The sequence below is a fragment of the Mus caroli genome, unplaced genomic scaffold (genome assembly GCF_978045245.1).
Source record: "Mus caroli unplaced genomic scaffold, Mus_caroli_1 scaffold_12, whole genome shotgun sequence".
NCBI lineage: Eukaryota > Metazoa > Chordata > Mammalia > Rodentia > Muridae > Mus > Mus caroli.
Window position 1 is genome coordinate 83144606 of NW_028227267.1, and position 23977 is coordinate 83168582.

Consider the following 23977-nt stretch of genomic DNA (forward strand, 5'->3'; position numbering starts at 1 on the left):
AAGTTAAAGGATTTTGAAATTTAGAAAGCAATGCTTTATATGAAAACATTTCTGGCTCCATATTTGATTCTAGTTTTTCATCACCCATCTTTCAAACTCAAAAATGGCTGTCAGGGTCTCTTCTCTATGGCACACAGCAGAGAAACTGTTATTGAATTTCAAACTAATTCTGGCAAATAGCCAAATAAATATTTATATATTTAAAATCTGTCTTTCATAGTTCAGTTCAGGAATTTTTTTCCAACTTATCATAATAATAATCTATGCCATGCAACTTGTGAAGTCAATGACTCTAGTTCAGCCACTAAGACTCAGCACTTAGAATCCCCTGAGGTAAGAAATATGGGCACAGAGAAAAGCAGTTGAGTTGAACAGCTTAAGGTCAATGCATAGCACCTCTGCAACCTGTGCTTGTACACCAGGCCTTCATCTCCCTGCCTCAACAGCCTTATCGCAAACACTGGAGGAGCAGGGTCACCTAGAGCACACAGTGTCGAGACAGGCAGTTCTACCAGCTTGCCTAGAAAAGTGGTCAGGCATTTGGGACTATCCATGAACACCGGAGAGTGTTCACTTTCTCAGTATCAGCCAAAGATTTTAAGAGCAGGATAGTAAATTGATGCTGTAAATTCTTTTCTAAAATACTCTTACATAGTTTCTCATACATATTACTTGACTAAAATTTACCCTTGGATACAGAAAACACAGTAGGCAAATGTGGAGATAGACATTTGAAATTGTTTTCACCCAAATTTCTGCTAATATAAATCAAACAACTCTGAAAGACTGTATAGTAATATGAGAATTGTATGTAATATGTAATTGTATGTAAATTTCTGATAATAAAAATCAAACAACTCTGAAAGACTGTATAGTAATATGAGAATTGTGTGTCATTGGTAATAGAAAATAGTTTGAAAACAGACAATAGGCCATCCTTAATTTCAATTAAAAAAAAAAACAAAAACCCCCCAAAAACTACTAAGAAAATCTGGTATAAAATATGCACCATATTCTGAAGAAAGACTTGCCTATGATCAGACAGCCTAAGGACATTTGTTCCAATACTTTGTTTCAACTTTGGTCCGAAAGGTCTCCTCAGGAATCTGGTGAAATGTCATGATATTCTATTTACAAAACCACACGCACACATGCATGTGGATATATAGTTGAGATATAATGACTTAAGAAGAAACTGCTTGGCTGAGGGTCTCTGGGGGATTCCATGCCTGTTCTTTTCTGCCCAGGTAACGGCTTACATGAGTTTTAACAAAAGGCAACGCACAAATATTACTAATTTTCTCCCAACATGTGGAGAAAGGGACATTGTCAAAAATTCATTTGTCAAAGAGTATAAAATAAAACAATGGTGCTGTGTAGGTTATGAGGTAAGACTATTAATAAGGAAACATCAGCAGTGCATCTGCATACACTTAGAAAACAGTGCAATTACATTGAAAGATGGGATGGAAAGGATGACTAAGAGCCAGAGCCACGGAAATGACATGGTTTTGTCCTAACAGTCAGGAGGTTTTTAAGTTGATTTTCTTATCATTATTGTGTATAAAACAATTTTCTCCAAAAGGAAATGAAGGAGAGCTTTGAGTAATGGGAATTATCAAAATAGTAAAGCTAGAAGTGCAAATAGCCAAATTAATCGTTAGAAGTTTGAAACAACTGTCTGATAGAGCAGAGTAACTGCTTACGTGAATAAGGCATACTACTTAAATGCTCTGAATGTGCTCAGAATGCCCTCTCTAAGGGACAGTGGAAGAATAATTATCACCATCTCAAAGAGGAACCCAAACTAGATGTCCTTGTGTCCACTCCTAAACTCTACTTCAACAAAATGTCCACGACTGGCATGCTGGTTGACATATGTAATCTTAGTGCTTGGTGGGCTTAGGCAGGCTTAATACTACAGATATGAGGTTAGCGTGGGTTTAAAAGAAAGCAAAAGAAAATGAAGGAAGACAGGGAGGAGGAAGGAAGGAAAGAGAAGTAAATGTGTATGTCAGGAATGGTTGGGCTGTATCATTTTTCCTAACATCAAGCTCTCTATTTGTTCAGAAAGACAGGCAATATGCAACAAAACAAACTTTTGATATAGTGCAAATTTACTGCCACACACATTACCTCTCCGTTATGTTTTAAGAAACCTATGTCTTTCTGTGTGAATCACAGCTGTTGTACTCTTCAGAAGATACATGAGCTGCAGATCTGTGCTCACATGATCTCAGAACAAGTAATCAGAACTAGCTAAAACACAACTTGTACTGTAGTCCTTGTCGACCATGACCGTTGACAGTCAGCTTCCTCTACAGCTACCGTCACACTTCTGTGTAGACCATTACTACATTGCCATCCTCGGGATCACACTGCTTCCATGGGCTCAGGAAACAGCTGGCAAAGTGACTGCTGTGCAAGGATGTGGACTTGAGTGGGGATCCCCAAACCCATGGAAAAAGTCAGGTCAAGTGGCACAGAGCTATAGTTTCAGAGCCGGGAGGTAGCACAGGTATGTAGCTGTAGCTCACTGTCTAAGTGGCCTAGTCAGATGGGTGAGCTCTCAGTTTAGGAAGAGACCCTGTCTCTTAACATGAGCCAGAGGAAGATACTAATCTCTAGTTTCCAGATGCACAAAGACTTGTTCACACACATAGGTGTGTGCATACATGATACATACACACACAGGGGGGAGGGGAAAGGGAGGGAGGGAGGGAGGGAGATGCACAATCCTTCATAGTGTTCAAGGATCAACTTCAGTGAGATCCATATATCTAATGTATTTGACAACCCCTTTTTAGAACCTTGGACCTAGACTACCATTTCAAGAAAGACTCTTAAGTTCCCTGTACCTGTAGGTCTTAGAACAGAATTTAACAAAATAGGCTAAGGTTGTGGTCATGCAATGTATATTAATTATAAAATGTGGAGACAGACAAGTACAAAAAGGTGAGAACATCCCATAATAATCAACATGAGTCGAATTAACCTTTCTTTGTCACACAGGGAGGCAGAGGCTAACTGAGACAAGAAAGGAGGTAATCCTGGCTAAGATGAAGGGGCTGGCTAAGAGACCTAGGCCATTATCTGTAAGACAATGAACACCAAGCTGTTGGAGAGTGGAGTAAGGGGAAGGTCAATGTAAACTGGATTCAAAGAGATCCAGTAGTAGCATATTGAATTCATCTTTAAAAGTCATTATAAATAAATCAGAAAAATAAAGAAAAAAGTAAAGAGAAATTACAAAGAGATAGTGGCCACACAAGACAAATTCAACAAAACAAAATCCATCTATTCAATGACCCAACATCCCATAATTAGTAATTGATTGGGAAGGGCCCAGACTACTGTGGGTGTTTAGATCACTGGCCTGGTGGTCCTGGGTTCTATAAGAAAGCAGGTTGAGCAAGCCAGGGAGAGCAGCCAGTAAGCAGCATCCCTCCATCACTTCTGCATCAGCTCCTGCCTCCAGGACCCTGCCCTGCTTGAGCTCCTGTTGTGACTTTCACTGCTGATGGATTGTGATCTGAAAGTGTAGGGCAAATAAACCCTTTCATCCCCAAGGTGGTTTTTGGTCATGGTGTTTATTCACAGCAAGTGGAACCCTAAGACAATCTATTTCTTTAAAACACTTCAATTAGTAGAATATTTAATACCTTATTGAATCATAATTGTTCAAAGTGAATATTTACATATAAAGATACATTTTTTTACAAATTAAATAATATACAATATTCCTCCAAAATTGGTTAAAGAACTAAAGTTTTGCTATAGGCTTCAACCCATGAGCATTTAGTTATAAATCATCAACAAAGTTTGAGAGCAAATAACAAATTTAGTACATTTTAATTCATTGTGCATTTCTGCTTCTAAACCCTTCCATTTTCTAAGATCCTGAAAGCTCACAATTTGCCATTTTAATAAGATCTGTATAAATTCATTTAATATTCAAAATTTGACTTGTCAGTCCTAATTAAAGTAAACAAAGTCTTGCAACGAATGAATTTAATTACTTCAAAACTAGTATGTCTAACTAAGATGAAGAGCAAACGGGTGCAGTCTAATCTTGGCAGAGAATATTTATGATTATAAGCTTTGTCAATAGCAAAGTGCACCAACTGTTCATATATCTGACTTCCAAGAGACATGGGAATGCTAATCAGTTCATTAGAGGCTTCTAGGTTGTGATATTTAGCGACAGGATATAGTAGCTCTCCTGTCCGTGGAGGGTAATTTTACTCAGAATGAAAAACTGTTTCCAGCAAAGCCTCATCCTGCCCGGTTCTGATTTCCTGCTGTCTGTGTTTTATGAGCTGCACACCTTTCAGGAAGCCGACAGCATTCAGTACTTTGTCACATGAATACAGGCAGGGCTATGTCCTGAGACCATCTGTGGAGCAGGATTTTAGGAATTCGTGCTAGTTTGAGAAACCCAAGCTTCCTAATTAGCCACTCGCAGTGTATGACCAAAAGCTACATGGGATCAAAATTTTTATAAGATGCTTTTTATATCTATAGCAAACAAAACCCAACAATTTCAGTTAACATACTTAAGGGTTAAAAAAGCAAAAAATAACAACAACAACAACAGTCATCACATGTGATTGTGATAACATGATAAAAATAACAGAAACAAATTCAAGCATAATTATAAAAATATAACTGCAATATACATATAGTAAAATGCATAATTTGTCAGCTGAAAGGGTGATGAAAATCTATACTTCTGATGGATATTTACTTAATTTTTTAGTCTAAAAAAAGAGAAAGGAAAATAAATCCTCACCAAGTCTATAGAGACAACCGCTTTAAAAAGCAGCTGGGTGGGAGATGAGATTCAAGAGGAAACAAACACATTACCCTTAACTGATTGCTACTGAGTGCATTTTTATGATATTTCCTGACAAAGATAGAGAAGGAAGATAAAATTGAACTAATTCACAATTAGGTTGAAAGCACATACAATAAAGTCTATGACAAACCAAATAATAATTTTCTGATTCACTAAATGTCAAGGGAGAAGTAAAAAGAGGAAGTCATATTACTTCAAATATATCAGTTTAAAGTATTAAGGAAGTCTATTTATAACTCCTCGTTTTACAACTGGGTTGTCCTTTCGTATAAAATTCGGATATCCATATGGGATTTTAATAATGCATATAACAATACTTCATTACCATGAAAAAGATACCCTTTGCTGATTTCATACAGTGGTCTGCACAGCAACTCAACATTAGCTTCAGGAATTAAAGATGGTCATTACTTCAGTTACTAATTAGAGACTAAGTGGCAAAGTTACTAATACCAAAAACAAGTGTATACAAAGTATAAATCAAACAAGACACAAGCCTCCATGCTACCAATTTACATACACTACCTTCATTTTGAGTCGGAAGAAAACATGCACACACAGTAATTAGGACAAGCTCCCTTTTATAGTTTGGAATGGCAGAGTCTTGTAACGGAGACATTACATTATGTGGAATCAGAGTTAATTTCTAGTGTAAATCAATTCTTGAGTAGTCAGGCATGTTGGGATTTTGTAGTCTATATTTGATTCCTGAAATAGTTCAAATGTAGCTAAGTCACATTTCACGACATTAGATTCAAACTTCCTCAAACTAAGTGTTAATATCTTTATCAGATGGAATTGGGCAAACAGAAGGAGAAAATTGAATAAACATTCTATCATTCAAGATGACAAAAGGTAAAAAGACATAGAAATATTTGGTGTATTATTTATGATAAAATACAGCCTAGTTAAGTTTACCTGAAAGATACAAGTTAAACCTTTAATGATATGACACTATGTAATGTATCTTAGTTATAAAAAGAAACTTAAAACAATATGAAATTGTAGATCCATTGACAACGAACTTATTTAGATATCAAAAGGATATGGACATCTTTATCACAAACTTGTCATGCAAGTCCTCAGGAGGGGGAAAGGTTTCCAAATTCTTCTCAAGCTGTTGAAGCTGCCTTCCCATCTGTTTCAAGTTCTTTTCCAGCATTTCTACAGAGACTAGAAGAGAGCATATTAAATGTCTTGAAAGGACAAAATTATAATATATAAAAGGTACAACAATCTAGCAACAAAACATTTGTTAAAAAAAAAAACTCATAGTGGGAAAATGCATTCTAAAACATTCTGTTTCATCAAATTTAATTTTTAACCTTTTGAATTTTAAATCCAGATATAAAGGAAATCAGACAATGGATTCTTTATAAAATAGAGAAACAGGAAGTTTCTACATAAGCCAACCACACTTAAGAAGCAAATGGTTAAAAGTAGACATCCTAACCACTACAAACACAACAGAAGAATCTAGTCACAGAAGAGCAAAGGAAGTTCACTGAAGTAATGAACTCAAATATAACTGTTACATGTTCCCCAACAAATCTCTTAAGAGAACTGGTGAATAGTTGGGAAGAATGTGCCAAAAAATCTCTGTATTGGACAAACTAGTCTCTCATAGGAATGAAGAGGCCGGAGATGACATTCTAAATCACAAAGACACCTTACCAGTACCTGAGCACTATCTAATCATCGACAGGCTGCATCTTTGCATTGAATGGTCTCCCAGTCAATACACATGAACAACCCATAGTAACCAGGACAGCTGAGCCATTGGGAAAGAATTGGCCTTGCTGCAAAGAGTAAGCAGTCAATCTTGACAGACTCGTTCACTTTTACATGAATAAGAGGTAACTATTCCATAAAGTAGAAGGTGTACCCTCAAAATGACTTTTAAATATTGATTTGCTTTAGGTTCAGATAAATTTTAATAAAAAATCCTATTAAGTTATGTAAAATGATATCTTTAAATTAATACAATAATTCTAAAATTTCATTTTCTAACAATGAATTATTTGTGAAGAATGAGTGCAAGTTTTACCTATAAGTGTGGAGATAGCCAGTGAATCAATCAAAATACCCAGGAACATGGTTTAAAACAAACAAACAAAGAAACAAAGAAATATTACAACAAAACCCAGCAATAATGGTTTATGTTCTTGAAAAACAATGCAACAGCAAAAAAATGAAAAATGTAAAAATATGAAATGGTAGTTTTATTTTTATATAGTTGTATACCAAACAACAATGCCATGAATACCTTTTAATAAAATCTTAACATATACTTTCATTTTAATTAACAATCTAATTGTTAAATACCACAATGCCTGAGTTATATGACTGAGTTACATGTAACAGTTGTCAGAAGAATGATATTATAGCTTTTGGCTCAGACCAATGGGAAATCATTCTTAATTTATATTCATGTACATTTTCCCAAATGATTTGTCTTTTCTCTTTTAAATTTCTGGTGTATATCCTATCCAGGCTTTTCAAAATGAGATAGGGCTAAGGACAGAACCTAGAGAAACAGTCTATGCTTAGGTTACAGGAGGCTGTAGGTTCAGCTTTATCTACCAATTTAAAAGTAAACGAGAAGGTAACAGAGACAAAGGTTTGAATGGAATCCTCCCACTATGACAGCAGTTAATGTAATAATCGAGGTTCATTCTTACTGCCAACCAGCATGCTGCTGGACACTGCTCCAGTGCTAATAGGTCATCTTATGTCTGCCCATCAATGTGTCCGCAACCATGGCTACTCCTCCACCAGATCTACAAGGCTTCCTTTACGTCTTTTACTTCCAAGTGCTTATTTTGCTACTCCTTACGCTTTCTCCCTGAATTACAGAAAGGGTACCTTTTGCTCTCCTCCTCTATTTGGTCCCCTTTCTAATGTGTCATTAGCATGTGCTTTACAATTATTCAAGAAATCTCACTGCTGACTCAGTTTTTATACTTTGAAAATGCTATTTTGAAAAGATTTTAAAAAACAAATTATTTTTTATTAACTAAATAAGTGGTCAGGAAAGTTTAGAGTCCTGTACCAACTTTGTGCTATGAATTATATTTTATGACTATAGCAGTATCAATGATGACGTTACCTTTGCCTGCCTCTCTCACATCATAATCTAGGTATCATTAGTGTTCCGAATTTACAAAATGAGGGAACCGAGGCTTAGTATTTAAGAAAAGCATAAACAATTCAAAAGTGCAATGTTACTTTTTTAAAAAAAGAACATCTAAAACAATATCTTACTATTGAATACAAAAACACATGCCCAAAATATAGGGGAAAATCAAGGACAACAACAAATAGGAGTGTGAGGACCCTCATAAATCAAAAGATACCAGGGACATGTTGGGAAATATGCCTAACCTATAAAACAAAGCAGACACAAACCTGCAGCTTGACTGAATACACATTTACTTAGTGAAATGTGTGCTTATGTAGGTTTGACCTTTGTTTAATGAGGGCTGCCAAAGGTTCTGTAGGTATAAAGTCCCTCAACTACCTGTAGAATAGGTAAAGCAAGAAGGAAGACAATGGTTCCTGACAGAGAAGTCAACAACTGTGAGCTTGTGGAGAACACACTTGGGAAACAAAAGCCACAAGCCACATGCTGAGAAAGAACACAGCTGGAGCTGTTACTGGGGGGTTGCTAGTACTTTGGTGGTTGTTTTCTTGCACCACACAGACTTTTTCCAACACCAACTGAGTCTCTTAACTCTTTACAACTCGAGTTCCTACAATTTACAAGCCCTTCCTTAAAGTTCCAAAGTTCATTAGGGTGGCTCATGAACTTGAGAAATTACAATCCTTACAGCTGTAGTGCTATTAAAATGGACACAATGCATGAACAGCCCGAGGAAGGAGAAGCCTACTACAGAGAATAGGTGATCCAGCAGAGCTCCCTGTTCTCTTCAGGCAAGCCACACTCCTGCCAGAAATCTCTAGGCTCACAAACCAGGAAGCTCCCTTAGCGCTTCGCTTCAGTCTTTATTGGAATACTATTACAAGGCAATGGTAATTAAATCACTGGCCATGGATGCCTAACCTAAGCTTGACAGCCTCTCCTTCCTCTCCCTTGAGGACCAGGAGGGAGGGGATGGTAAAGTCCACATCCTTTACTCACATATTTAATACATTGGAACACTAGTCTATATTGGACAGAAGGCTTCTGGAACCATCCTGTATAGTGCATTGAGGACTGCATTCTTGTGGTGTAAATCAACTTCTTTTATGTTCAATTTCAACATTACAAAAGTATGCCACCTCAAATTCTTATCTCACTGACTTTCCATAAGATATTAAATCGTCTAGTGTAGGATGAAGCCTTTTGGGGAATGGGGGAATATATTGTGTTTTTCTTAATTGTAGAAGTGAATAATCAATGATGAATCATGCTGAAATAAGTGATGGCAACATCTAAGAAACAACAGGAAAGGCATAGTGTTCACCATGACCACTAAACTGCAGGTCAACAGGACACCGTGGCAGGGAGGAAGTCAGTGTAAAGAAAGTCATTGTGTTCCTGGCAAATCATTAGAGGTTCTTAGGGGGCACACTTAAGGCCACCAGGCAGAATAATTAAGCTACCCTATAAAATGTGCTTGTGTCTACTCTACAAACAGAAATCCTACTAAGCCATTTCTTCTGCTTCATCTGCACTCTTTGATTACATTACTCGTACATTGTAGTTAAGTGAATTTAAATGTAATTGACCAACCTCTCACTGCTAGCTTTTAAGTAAGGACCAAAACACATTTGGAAGAGAAAAAAAGTGTGTAAATTCCAGGCTAATAAAATACAGTCTAATGGTTGGAGCCATCAAATGAGTAAAACTAAAGAATTTTAAGAGTCAGTCTGGCAGTTTCTTGTCCAGTAATTACTAAATTTCTATAAACAGTTTTTGTTCTTCTTCAAACAAACTTTTACCCTTGAGGCTCAAAGATGATTTTTCATGACTAATTTGAAATAGACAGGGGACTTTTCAACAGTATAGTCTCTAGAGGTGTTCCTTCACAGACGTACCTGTATATGAGCTAGAGTGTGAACAGCATGCTCTCTGCAAGAACAAGTGCTCACTCTCACAAGAGGATGCCCCTTTCAGGTGCCAGTTCAGGGGCTGGGGATTTAGAGTAGTGAGCTTGGCTAGCAAGCCTAAGGCACAGGTAAGCTTCTCAGCTCTGCTGGGGGTTGGGGGTGGGCTTCAATATCAGTTTCAAGTGCAGGCAGCTATCAGTCCTGAATTTGTTATAAATCTGAGGATTCCGAGAAGCTCATCCTAACTTTACCTTTCAACTTTGTCACATTTCTGGACTAAGAAATGAATCTTTTGCCATTCCTCAGAATAAACACAATAAAAACAGAGCTGGTATAAACTTGGCTCTTTTAGTGAAGATTCAACCAGATATGCCATCTCAGATACCTAAGGTCCAGTCCTCAACCAGCTCATCTACAAAGGAATGGCAGGGCCACCACAAGTTGTTTCCTGTACACAAAGCTGCTGGTTTTCGAACCTTCCCAGTCATATATAATATTCAAATACATACAACAGGCATCTTGCTCCTATGCTCAGACAAAGTAAACATCCCTGCCCCTCCAGGGTCCTGTATTTCTCCAACACCATTTCTGCACTTGGCATATGGATTTCCATACTAATTCCCAGATGTCTGTTATATAACATTTGTATCTGAACCAAGATCTACATACAACCTGGCAGAATACAGGTGATAATCTCTTATAAAGTATGCTCAAATGTAAAATATAACTTATAGTTCTGTTGTTCCTATAGGTTGCCATCCACATTGTACCTGATTCCATACAGGTCATGCATCACCTACACCTGTGCTGCCTATCCCAGTCCTGCATTACTCTTATCTTTGGCCTTATACCAAAAGCCAAGCCTTACCAAGTTCACCAGGACGTGCACTCAAATGCTTCTACCATAAAGTGTCTCAGCCTTTGCAACTGAAGCACTCTATAAAGATATCACTTTATGCAGCTTGTCCCCCAATGGTGGCAATTCTGTAAAAGAGGACTTCATATCCTGCACCGCACAGTTGTTTGAGACTGGCTTTACAATTAGTAAGACAGAACTGAGTTTCATCTATGTCACTAAATGTGTTAACAGTTCTAATTATAATTTTTATGAAAGTTTTATTCTTTTGTCCAAAACAAAAGATATATTACTGTATCTTCAGTAATATAACATATATGCATATCCTTAAATGTTTGTTGGAGGAATAAATTTTGAATTTATCAGAGCATTTTCTAATAAAATTAAGAGAAATAAAATGTAAAACGATGTTTACTATCTAGTTGATGAACATCTGTCAGCCTTTTGTCAAGCATGCTGTCACCATGACCAGAACAGACCAATAGTGTTGAAGAGGCTTTAGACTAGAATTTAAATCATGACATATACATTTGAACTTAAAGCGACAATGAATATAAGTTTTTAAAAATATCATGACAATATTATGAGAGCATTTTAAGTTAAAACGATTAGGAAGTATTTAGTAATCTTTGTAATAAAAAAAATGATCCATAACAAGTACTCTTGAACCTTGATTATCATTTCCTAACCAATTTATTAAATAATGTCATATTTACACTTATATACCTTGATACAACATAAGAAAATAATTTCATTATTAAAAGTTTAAAAACTTATTACCACTGGAAAAGTTAAACATTTGTACTAAATTAACTTTCCTCCATGAACAGAAACTTTTTTAGGTTAGAAACAAATTTCAGTCAACAAATTAGCTTTTCCTTTATAATGCAATAATAGCTGCATAATATTTTATGACTGTCAAGTTAAAAATAATAAAGTCAAATGGACAAGACAGGCACCAATAAATCTTAACAGCATTTTCCTCCTGACATCAATGAGGTCTACAAGGAAAGACAATTGTTACAATATTACAGTACAAACAGTAACTGAAGATCAAGATTAATATTCTAGGCTTGAAATCTAGGTTTCTGTTGTTTGGTTTGGTTTCCACATCCTGTTGTCAGAGAAAGGCTTATATTTGTTGAAGGGCATGCAGAATGAATGATGAAAAATAGAAATTTTAAAAGTAACATCAGAAAACAGAGAGCACATATTTCTGCAGTGGAATTTTACATTTATATGAAGAACAAATTGTTCTACTCTGCAAGAAGGATGTGGGACTTAAAGGGAGGAAGGATCTCTGAATGAAAATTGTATTTCTGGGACAAATCCAACTAGCGGACATCATGTTGAAATGTGAGAACTTGAAAACATTTTATATCAACGGATACTAAAAAAAAAAAGGCAAAAATTAAATCCCATAGCTCACAGAAGGGATGGTTGTTATCAATAGTCAAAATGGCCCCTACAGGTAACGAAGAATTTCATGTGCATATACTGGAGGGTGATGGTTCTGCCTTTCAGTGGCCCACAGGGGAAGTATAAAGGAAGCAGGGACACTAATTACAGATCTGCAACTCTAGCTCCTTCCCTCCAAATCCAATATTCCAGTCTAAACCTCAGCTCTGCAGCAAACTGCCTCGTGCATCCTCCCTTCACCTATCTTCAGTGGATTGCATATATCTTCCCCACAAACCATCTTCTGCCACCTATGGCTTTATCCCAGTCCCCAACTTCATCAGGTGGCTCCTTATGAAGTAAGAAACTGAGGGGGGAGGGAAGCATATAGATCTTAGAAAATGGAAATAGAAAAGATAGTTAGGGATGGATTGAGAACTGTAGGGGCAGAGTCAAGTGGAATAAGGGAAATGAAGTGGAGGAAAGACAGTAAAATTTAAGGGCAATTTGAGGGGTAGCATGAAAACCTAATGCAGTAGAAACTTCCTAAAACACATACATAGATGAAGGAGATGCAAATGAAATCTGCAAATAATGGGTGAGAGTGTTCCATCGCCTGTAACCAAAGGTAGATTTCAATACCTGAATTACATTATATCTATTGGTTTTGCTGGCCAAAGGGGTCCTATTGGGAGCTGCAAACAACACAGACTGTTGCCAAGTCTACAGGGTGCTCACTACAAATAGACAGCAATGCCCAAATTACTGAAGGCAACATCCATACAACGTATAAACATAAAGATACCCAGCTGGTGCCTACAGAGCGTCTTCACCGTTGTGTAACAGTCTTTTGGTACAGGAAGGTACTCTGCATACTACCAATGGGGAACCTAAGTACTGTCTCAGCCCGAAATCCCTTGGTCTATAATGGTGTGCCGCATGCAAAATATGCTAGGGCAACGGTGGCCCAAGGCCTGTGGAACTAACCAACCAATATCTGATCTGACCTAACATCCACTCCATGAGATAGAACCCATACCTGACACTGCTTAGGTGACCAAGAACCCGAAACTAGACAGCCTAAAGACATGGGGTAACACTGAAGACTACTCTTTTTAAAAACAAAACAAACCAAGCAAACAAAAACCCTAAAACATGTAGCAATAAAAAGACTCCTAATGACATTGTGCTACACACATATGTCAGTGTTTTGCTCACCAAGAGCTAGCCTAGTGATGCACATATCCTATCACTTTCTGTGGTTTATGTTCAGTACTCATCTTCTCACACCTAAAATGGACAATTCCATATAACACAGACCTCTGTACCCATAGCCCGCCAGTACTCCATATGAGGTGAGACAAAACCTTTTGTAAAATGATGGTAAATTCGTTTTCATAGCTAGTTTTTTAGATGCTCACTAGAAAGCTTGCTCTTACAGAGACAAGTATCTAGCACACAGTCTACTCAGTGTCTGCTTGAGAGTAAGAGTTCATGTCTTCTAAGTTCAAAACAGCAAAAGCAATTGCTAGGTCCTCATTGTTTCCTTCATTAAGTGTTTAGTATTGTCAAAGTTATTTGCTAGGAAACTGCTATTCTGTTGATATTAGCAGACATATTTATAGGCCAAATGCGCCTCACTAGTGAGTCATAATAAGACATAAGGCATAATAAGAATGGACCCTTGTGAGCAGAGAGATGAAGGTTACACATATATATAGTATAGTGCTCTTCTACATGTGTAAAGTTATACACCAATTCTTTAGACTCACATATGAATGTGAGTCAACATCATTTCTTTTTTTTTTTCTCATTTTTTTAATTAGGTATTTTCCTCATTTACATTTCCAATGCTATCCCAAAAGTCCCCCCCACTCACTGAAGGGGATAGGAATCAACCCTAACTCATCAAAGGGGGTACCTCTAGGAACCACCCCTACCTCACTGAGGGGGTACCTCTAGGAACCTGGCATCTGAACTCGAGCTGGTTAGCTTCTATGGTAATGATTTGAAAGAGCAGCTTCTCCCACATTGCAAACTCTCTAATATCTAACTTGAGGACATTTTGTTTGCCATCTAAAATTATTAGCTATGATAGCTGTAAATAAAAATCCCTTAAATTCTGAAGAATTTATGAATTTAAAGGCATTTTGTATCTGGAAATTTGACCAGCTTATCAACAGTGACCCTTAAAAATGAAATCAGTTCAATTTCAAGTCCAGTGAACTCCAAATATAACTACAAGGGCAATTTCTCTTGACTGCTTCATGATACTAGAAGTGATGGCCATACTCCATGAAGTTGAGATAGTGTCAATAAGAACAACTGTAGCTTGTTGAAAGGTACCTGTAAAAAATGCACATCATCCCAGAATCTCAATGTGACCTCCATGTAATCAGGGTTTTCATAGATGGAATTGAGTATCTATCTCAATATAAAACAATTCCTAACAAGTTACCCAGGCAGAGGATAAGCTACCCAGATATTAAAAGAGAAGGCAGCCAAACAGATAAAGGCAAAGTGTACACTGCTCTACTACAAGCCAAGAACTCACAAAAAGGCAAGAAAAGAATGCAATTTTTTTCCTTGAACCTTTCTAGAAAAATGGCCTGTTGCAACTACTTTTACATGGAATTTACAGCTTGTGTGGATATGGGAGAGAATAAACTTGTTATTTGCAGACATGCGGCTATAGTCATCCATTAAGGTAGTTCAAAGAAATTAATAAGAATTTCACTCAAGATTTTTATATTCTCTAACAACGTATGGGTTTCTGAGGAACAGTTCAAATTCTGCCCACAGCAGTTTATCAATTCTAGGTCTCTTCTCCTCCACCCCTGTAGGTTACACATTACCTTGCCACTCAAGAGACACAGGCAACTGCCATGTATGTTTATTATATATGCAGCCGGGGTTTCTTTGTAAATTACAGATGCACTATTGTAAGCTGTTCTTCTGATTGCCCTATTTTGGCATCTTTCATCTTCCTTGTTGGTGATTTCCCATCCCATGCTGCAAACGAGGAGCAGTAAATACTGCCTTACCGCCAGCAGCTTAAAGAGAGATCCAAGACCTTGGCTGCCACTACAGATACTGTTCTGCTATTTGATCTTAGCTGTGGCTCATAGGTGACACTGACAGAACTCCTCTTGAAGCTACTTCTCTTGCTGGCCAAAAATCTGCACACACTGTAAACTGCTAGTTCTTGGAGAAGATTAATGCTGTGTTGATGCCACTTTCAGTCTGTTAACCTCCAAAAAGATATAGAGGTCTTCGTGATGTAGTTTTCTTCTTCATCATCATCTATCAACCCAAGCAGCAGCGGGTTCAGGAAATGTTCCTAGCTCAGTATCTCAAAAAGTAATCTTTAGCTCCAAGTAGTTCCTGCATGGCCAGTGTTCTTCAATGTCACATTGCAGCATCTTTAATCCTTCTACTGATCGTGGCCATACTGCTTGTGTTCCAGCAAGCTGCTTTCAGAACAGTTTATACTTGCACTATAAAATGATTATACTAACAACCTCATATTCAAGTTTCCAGTTTGAACATTTGAAGCCAAATCTACATTGACGCTCCTAGAAATCAATCGTCAGGAATTACATATATGGCTCTCTACCATTATACACGGCATGTAATACAAAGTAAATAGTAAGCAGAAATCTAGGATTACCTTGGGAATGATTAAAAAAAAACTGTGCTACTTTTATATATTAAAAAATTATTGTAAAATCTCATATATCCCATTATCTATAGATAGTATAAGCAGCACTATTTAAGTAATTTATATTTTGAAAGCAAATTTACCTTTATTATCTCTAGCTTTATTAACTTCCTAAATATATTCATTAGATGTCTATAACATGAAATTAAACACTGTAATACATCCTAGGAGTTCTAGGCTACCCTTATGAGCACAGTTTTTATTCATTGTAGACACAGAGAAAACAGCTCAGAAACACTTCAATCTAACCTTGAGAGAATAAAAACATAAAATGATCTACGTTTCTGCTTTGGTTACTTTCATCAGGTAACCCAGACTATTCCCAACTATCATCAATTACATGTTTTAATTAAAATCACAAGTATTACATATGCAAAGCAGGGATAAATAGAAAAGAAATATACATGCAAGAACAGTGAGGAAAAAAGATACACAAAACCAACCTTGGCATATGCCAGCATAAATGAATGCATCTTAGGAGTAAACCAAAGAGATACCATCAGTTGAACTCTAACATTAAATGTGAGTAGTCACAAGTACATTTAAGAATGTTTCATACTTCCTTGTGTATATATTCATTTATGACTATTCACATAAAAATCCAAGAATATTTGTAATTGTTTACAAGTGAGGTAACTAGTAGTTTGGACAGGGACCTTCCCCAGTTATAAATTACTCACTAGAGCTTTAAATATTGCATTTATAACTGCTACTAGATCTAATCTTATAAAATAGAAATAATCAGAATATGCTATCCTATGGGTAAAGATCTCCAAACAAAAAAGAAAAAAAAAGCTCCATTTGGTAGAGTCACTGTCATAAGTAAAATACTAGTTGGCTTAATGCTAACTTCCTGTTTCACAGCTATGGTGGTGGCAGCCTTGCTTTCTCTGTAGCCTGTCACCTCAGCTTGCATAGGACCATCATCTTAGTATGTCACCATATAGTCTCCCTGTGCATATCGCCAAGGGGAGGCTAATAACCTAGCTTTTCCTCTTCCTACGGGGACAGAAGTTGGGTTAAATAAATGTACAGTTTAAGACAATGTTCTCACTTTAAGCAGAGAAATCACAACCCTAACCACAGTCAAGTTCAGAAATCGTAGAGGAGTGATGACATAGGAGCTTATCAAAAGCACAATTCAGGCACTAAAAGCAGAAGTAGATTTCCTGCCTCTTCACAATGCCATGAAGCCAGTATCTCCTATCACAATGAGTAAGTCATTCTTTCATATGTACATCATAAATTAACAGAGTATCTTATCAAGTAAACTCAAGTAAATAGAAGTATACATTAAGTTCTAATATCATACAACATGAAACATCAAGCTAATTGTTCATCTCACTCAAACTATAAACTTCCAGCCTAGAAATCCACTCCAAAGCTGATTACACTCAATGAACACAGTGTTAGGTTTGTTGGTAACTCTGCGGGGGTGGGGGTGGGGGAATGACAATGAACAAATTATTAATACCAAATATCCTAACAGTTTATGTGCCTTCTTATAACATTTGTCATTTTGAGAAGGCAACAGCTGAGAGTCCATGGCAATCTTTAGAAACCTGAATGCTGGCTACAGAAGATGAATGTGAAAATTTCAGACAGGATACAGTTTCCAGGTGGCAGCCACCTGGAAATTTAGTGTTCTAAGTGCTCACAGTAGGTGAATAAAAGAGAAGCATTTGGTATTTAGTTAGGTATTTATCAAAAAATGTTGGAAATTCATGAGGAACTAGAAAGTAGGAGGTATATTTAGCAGGCAATTATTTGGGTCAGATAAAAGAATTCCTAGTTAGAAGTACACTGATAGAGACTGAGAAGCAAAAAGAAGTATATTAAACAAGACAAAAGAAAATCAAAGCCGAACATCAAGGAATCCTTTTAAGTGGTAAGAATGCACACATAGAAAAAGTTACAAGTGGGCTTTGGTGAACCGTCTTGACATTCTACAGAAAGTCACTTCTTACAATAGACTCCTCAGAGCAAAGTCCACTCCCAACAAGGCTAGGAACAATCCTGAGACAGAGGAGGTAAAGATTCCCAGGACAGGATTCATCCTTAAAGGAAAAGTCAAATACTGACATACTTATGTGAGGTTCCAACAAGCTCCAAAAAGACAGCCGAGAAAGATCACGGAAGGGAGAATGCCATCATCCTCGAGATCACAAAAGAGGGAAAATCTAGACAACACTGCAGGCCTCAGCTTAGCCTATAATGGATTCATGGGCAGAATCCAAAGTGGCCTGCATTGAGTTACTGAAGGTCTTACAGAAAACCACAAACAGGATTAAAGAAGTCAGAAGGATGAGTAAGTTTTCTCAGGCAATTAAGTTGAGAGGAGAAAATAAAAGTGTGGTCTCTTATCCTGGCCAATGATGATCCTCACACCTATGTGAGATGCAGAAGAAAACAGCAAAAGGTGTGGCAGGCATAGGCATGGAGCTTAGTTGAAAAGTCTGTAAAGTAAATTTGTACATCATTACATACGCTGGCTTCTAAGTCTTTGGGGATGGGAAAGACAACCTCAGGAAAAGGTGGAGTGAGAAAAGAGAGACAAGAACTCAGTACATATGTAGAGATCACAAAAAAAAAAAAAAAAAGAGGAGAAAAAGCAATTGAAAGGTGAGGGGGGAAAAGACTGTTGAGATACGTGTCAGATGTATTAGACTGGCGAAACTGAAAGAAGATGGAGAAAGTATACATTGGACCAATGATACCACAAAATTTCTGATTCAGTAATCACTGAGCATAGCCTTGTTGAATGGATGACTGACTAACCAGTATCACACTGTAAACTAGAGTGTTGACAAGGGGTGAACAGAACGTTAAAATGACCCTCAACCACAGTTTTCTTTTTTATCGTTTTATATTAATCATGTGTGTATGTGAGATAGTGTGGGTATGTGCCTGTGTAGGACGGAAGAGAGCATGGCATCCATTGAAGCTGGAGTTACCGAGGGTTCAACTGCACAGTATGAGGGTTGGAACCAGACCAGGGTCCTCTGGAAGAGGATGTAACTACTAAGCCATCTTTCCAGCTTCACCTTAGTCTCATTCTAATCTATCTCCCAAAAAGAAACACAATTTGTCACTTCCTGCACATTAATAATTATCCCAATTTTATAGATTTCTAGGAGCTAGTAAACAAAACCTTCACAAACTAAATTAATTTTAATTATGTAGACAAGAATATTCAACCCTTAGAATTCCATAAAACAAAAATACTACCATGGTATGCAGAAATGCAATAATGAACCAAAATATTTTCAGTGAAACACAACAGAAATGCCATAAGCCATTATTCCTTAGAAAAGAAGCATCCTAATGAAGTAGATTTTTGAAAATTGTCAGTCGGGTAAGCTCATTAGTTGCAATGAAAGTTCCCCCTGCTGATCTAGGAGTACCTAATGACCAGGATTTGTTATGGCTCAAAAACAAAGGTACTTTTTAATTCATGTGATAGCTCACCGAGGATGTTTCAGAAGTGGAAACTTTAAAATGATGTGTAAAAACACTCAATTCTCTTAATCTAAAACACTGCATTTACCCCTCTAATATTTCCTTCATTAATTGGATCATATAATGAAAAGAAAATTATGCTTACAATAATCTACACTATTAAAAACCATTATTCCAAATATGAAGTTTGCTGCTCCCAGTGAAACATATTAGCAATATCTGCTGACCCCTCCACACGCATGCCTTCCCTGTAACAGATGGAAAGCAAACGCCCCAAGGCCCCTGAAAGCCCCTTGGAACAGTGAGAAGGAAAACAAACAGAAAAAGCAAATCAGTAACTGGTAACTCTGCAAGTCTTTATGCAAGCTAAATAATTTTTAAAAGAACACAATGTCAGGATATTTATATAGAATGGTAAGTATAATTTAATCAGTAGAAATTAAGTTAATATTCTAAAATTTTCTTTACGCACAAAAAAGTGCTAGAAAAACATGCTAAAAAGTTTTATAAAGAAAAAGACAATGAGGCATAGTAGTTGACATTTGTAGTCTTGGCATTCTGGAAACTCAAGCAGGGAAGCTGCTTCAAGGTCAAGGTCAGGCTGGGCAGCAAAGGATGCTCAGAGACAGTTTGGGTTTCAGAGGAAGACCCCACTGCACTTCCTTGTCCCATTAGAAGCATTTAACAAAAATTATGAAACAAGGCGGTGTATACAATCTTGAAATCTCTGCAGAGATAAGGGAACCCAATGTTTGAGCTCATACTAGGCATAAAAAGGAGTGAGTAAATAAGTCTACAACTACATAAAGGAATGGGGACTGGGAAGAAATTCCAAGTCTTTATCTAAAAGGATGAGCACTGATTCTTCTTACCTACCCAATCATATTTGCTCCAGGTAAAGAACCCTTCTGCATTTCAAGGGATTTTGTGCCACATCTATACATTATTATGTTATGTAAAATTTGATGTTCATCAAGGACAATCAGAATTTCAATTTTAGCTATCATGACATTTACTCGTATATAGCAAATTTTCAAAAATCTCACTTAGGAAAGTCATTTTCTTTGTCTTACTCGTTTAATTGCACTATATATACTTTTTATATTGTTTCTTTAATTGCACATATTACAATGTCTTAAAAAATAAATGGTAGTCCTTATCTATTCTCAATTATATTTATACATAGAAACATATATATCATTGTCTGCCTGTCTGTCTGTGTCTGTCTACAAAAATATTTTCTTATACAACGGCTACTGAAAGTGGCAGAGGGATAGTAATATAGCACCATTACAAATGAGTAGAAAGGAACCCAGAGCAAGTGCTTACCAAAGGCCATAGGGACTACATACTTCAGAGAAACTTACTTACCAGGGTAAAATGATGGAGAACATCTTAACAATCACATCTCTCTTAGTATATAATCTCCTAAAACTGCCACTTTACGGCAAATGAACCTTTTAACATACAGGGAGTAATAAAGATGTTTAAGAAGTAATATTCCCTTTTGTGTAGAAAACATAAATTATCCTTTTTCAGGTTCTCAAATTCCAATATGAGGAAGGAAATAAAGAGCTCACCAAAACAATGGTTTGCTATTACTATCAATAATGGTCAATGCCAAAAGAATACCGCTACCAAATAATTGAAAATGTGGTATCTAAAGCATGTCTGTACATTGGTTATGGGGAGGCAAGTAGTTGTTTGGTTTTTTAAAAAAATCCATGTTGAATATAACTAAATATGGCACATTTAAGATGGCCAAATTTTTGAAATTTAAATCAGAATAAAATTAAGTGTCAGCAAAAGGCTCTATCTGAACTCTTGACAGCCTTATTTAAGAGCACAGTAGGGTATGAAGCCACGTTGCTAATTTATATATTAGGAAAGATGACTTGAAACTGGTGGTCTTAAACCTAGCAGGGTCACAAAGGAAAGCTCCACTCCTACAGAGAGGCTTGAAACCTGGACAAAGGAAGATACTCATTTTGGTCTACAATAGTGTTTGTGAAGGACACTGGGTATTTATAAATGACATGTGATTAGGAAGACCTGCCAAAGTATAGTGGAGTATGCTAAGCAGCAGAGGGTGGGATTAGCTGGAACTGGTGCAGGTCAATCTCCACAACAATGCGCTTATAACAACTCAATAGCTAGCCAAAGAAATTCATACTCCTAATAATGGCAACTGATAAAATTAGCCTATAATTTCTTTTCAAATAGTCTCATTCCATAAGAAATTATTTTTGCAAAATAGATAATATGTACAAATAAAAAGCATTATTTTCGGTCTCTTAGAATTAAAGATCAGAACAATGACATAGATATTTATAAATAAAACCACAAACCTCTGCTAGCTTTGTCTAAATGTGCCAAATCGTCCACAAAGTGAAGGATGTCAGCATGCTTTTCTTCACATACATCTACCAGGAAATGGAGGAGTGTGGTTTTCTGATCTGCAGATTTTGTATCCTTTAGCTAAGTGAACGAGAAGGGAGAAAACACAACGTATGTTAATAATCTACTGATTCCTGTAACACCCTACTCTGTGGACTAGAAGTTAGCTTGAAAACCTGCTCCATTCTGAAAACATTTGAATACTTTAGTACGTTTTATTTGATATTGGTTTAAAAGTAATATTTGTAATACAGGAGAAATGACTCAAAAGCAATGTACTATGCAATCCTTTGTGGGGAAAAATGAAATGCCTAGGAAAGTAGAATAGCCTGAATATCTATGGAACAGTAGAACCAAAAACAACCTGGGCATTTCATGCATTTATTACTTGGCATATAGTCACGGTCTACCTGTCCCACACTGTAGAGTTTACGGTAGATAGAATGATAAAATAGTGTTGCTTCAAGTAGTCACTTCATTTTTTGGAAAAAAAAAAAAAAGACAGCATATTCGTACTGTAGCAACAGACATGATAGTAAAAGCACTCACAAAGAATATCTACGAGGCTATGACACCTGAGAGGAACCACTGAAATCAGTAGCTGGATAGGATTAGGGAAGAGCATGAGAAAATCCTCAAGCACAGGCAGACAGAACGCATCTGGGAAGTGCTTTCTAAAGACAGACCTGCCTGCCTGTCCTCCAAGGGTTGCCTTGCTGGAAGCTTGGACTTTGGTTGTGATACTGGGAGGTGGACTCTGTAGGCAGTATGGCGTTTGAGGAAGTCCTAAGGGATTTCTCCTCTGACCCCTAAGTTCTTACAAAAGGATGTGACAGAAATCCAGCGCTCATCGTAGCTCTGTTCCTGTGACATGTGCATCTGTGTCCACATATTCCCTGTTATTTATATCTGTCGTGCTGTATCTTAGCAAAGAGAAGATTTTTAAGATGATCAGAGCCTCGGCACAAAGCCCTAGGACCTTCAATACAGGGAGATGAAACCATGAAAAATCTGTCATAGATAATATAGCAGTGCAAAGCTGATAGGCACAAGGCTGTAAATGAGAAAAAAACATGCATAGGTTGAGTATCTGGAAACCAAAGATGTATATATGTTGGGGGTGCAAACAGGGTCAATGGAAAGATATAAATCTGAAAACTGCAGAAAATAACAAAAAATAGACCACATAATGGAAATACCCTTTCCATAAGCATTGGAAGCTATTGAACTGGATGAGAGATGGTCACAGGCACATGTAAATACATCCCTGCAGTTTGAGAGGATAAAGAGTAAAGGAAGTAATGGAGGCTAATGGTAAAAGCAGCACCAGCAATCCAGGAAGGAGACTAAGGCAGCCTGCCCTGAGGGTGGACAGAGGTATGGAGGTGCCAGACTGTGTGAGCTGGGAAACTCAGCTGACACCGCTCATGGAGACAGTCCAGGAGCTGATTGTGGAGGGGTAGATAGAGAAGAAAACACTTTTAGTCTTGAGTAAAATAAAACCTAGGAGGTGATAAAAGTAGTAGGCAAATGGTAGAATCCTGAAACGGTGGGCATTTACACAAGAAGTACCTCTGCTTCTGCTCGCATTCCATCAAAAATACCTTGGCATTTTATTCCTATTTACACTGAGAAGTTTTAAGATAGTTATCCCATATTCATATTTATACTCTTACTCTTTCTTTAATATAAACATACTTATATATGTATATATAATAAATAGATAGATTTATTATATGTAAATGTACATGCTTATATATAAATATATATGATATACATATATATGTAAATCTAATATAAACACTGTGTGTGTATGTGTGTGTAACAATGAAATAAATGAGTCTTGTCCTCCCTAAAAAACAACCCTGAACTTTTCAGGGATGACACTATTCCTGTGGAAAATGCTGTCACACCTTGTAATAACACACTTGGTCTTGGAAAATATTGTGAGCTCCTTGCTTTCAAAATTAAGGAGTTAACAGGCAGGTACACAGATTGAAAAGTACAAACAAAAAACAGGCACAGGCTTGAGTTGGCAAAGCTTGACCAATCTGGGCCTGACAGGAACAAGGAATGCAATCAGGAGGGAGTAGTGGTTATACTCGTTTTTGGATCTTTGGAGGTTTGACAGGGAGAACAGTATGGATACTAAGCTAAAAGAAGCCTGGTATAAGTTTCTACCACAAGAGTCATCATTCATAATCGATTCATATGTAAAGAACACAAGCAAAAACCA

At 37.0% G+C, this 23977-nt stretch overlaps 1 protein-coding gene across 1 annotated transcript in view; it reads right to left on the reverse strand.

Moving 5' to 3' along the window:
- Diaph3 (diaphanous related formin 3) overlaps nucleotides 1–23977 on the reverse strand; it is a 475768-nt gene that overhangs the window by 184605 nt on the left and 267186 nt on the right. Inside the window, exons 22-23 of the mRNA XM_029469353.2 lie at nucleotides 21693–21822; nucleotides 5907–6031 (exon numbers count right to left, since the gene is read on the reverse strand). Of these exons, the coding sequence (XP_029325213.1) occupies nucleotides 5907–6031; nucleotides 21693–21822 (255 nt within the window). The remainder of the gene's footprint in view (nucleotides 1–5906; nucleotides 6032–21692; nucleotides 21823–23977) is intronic.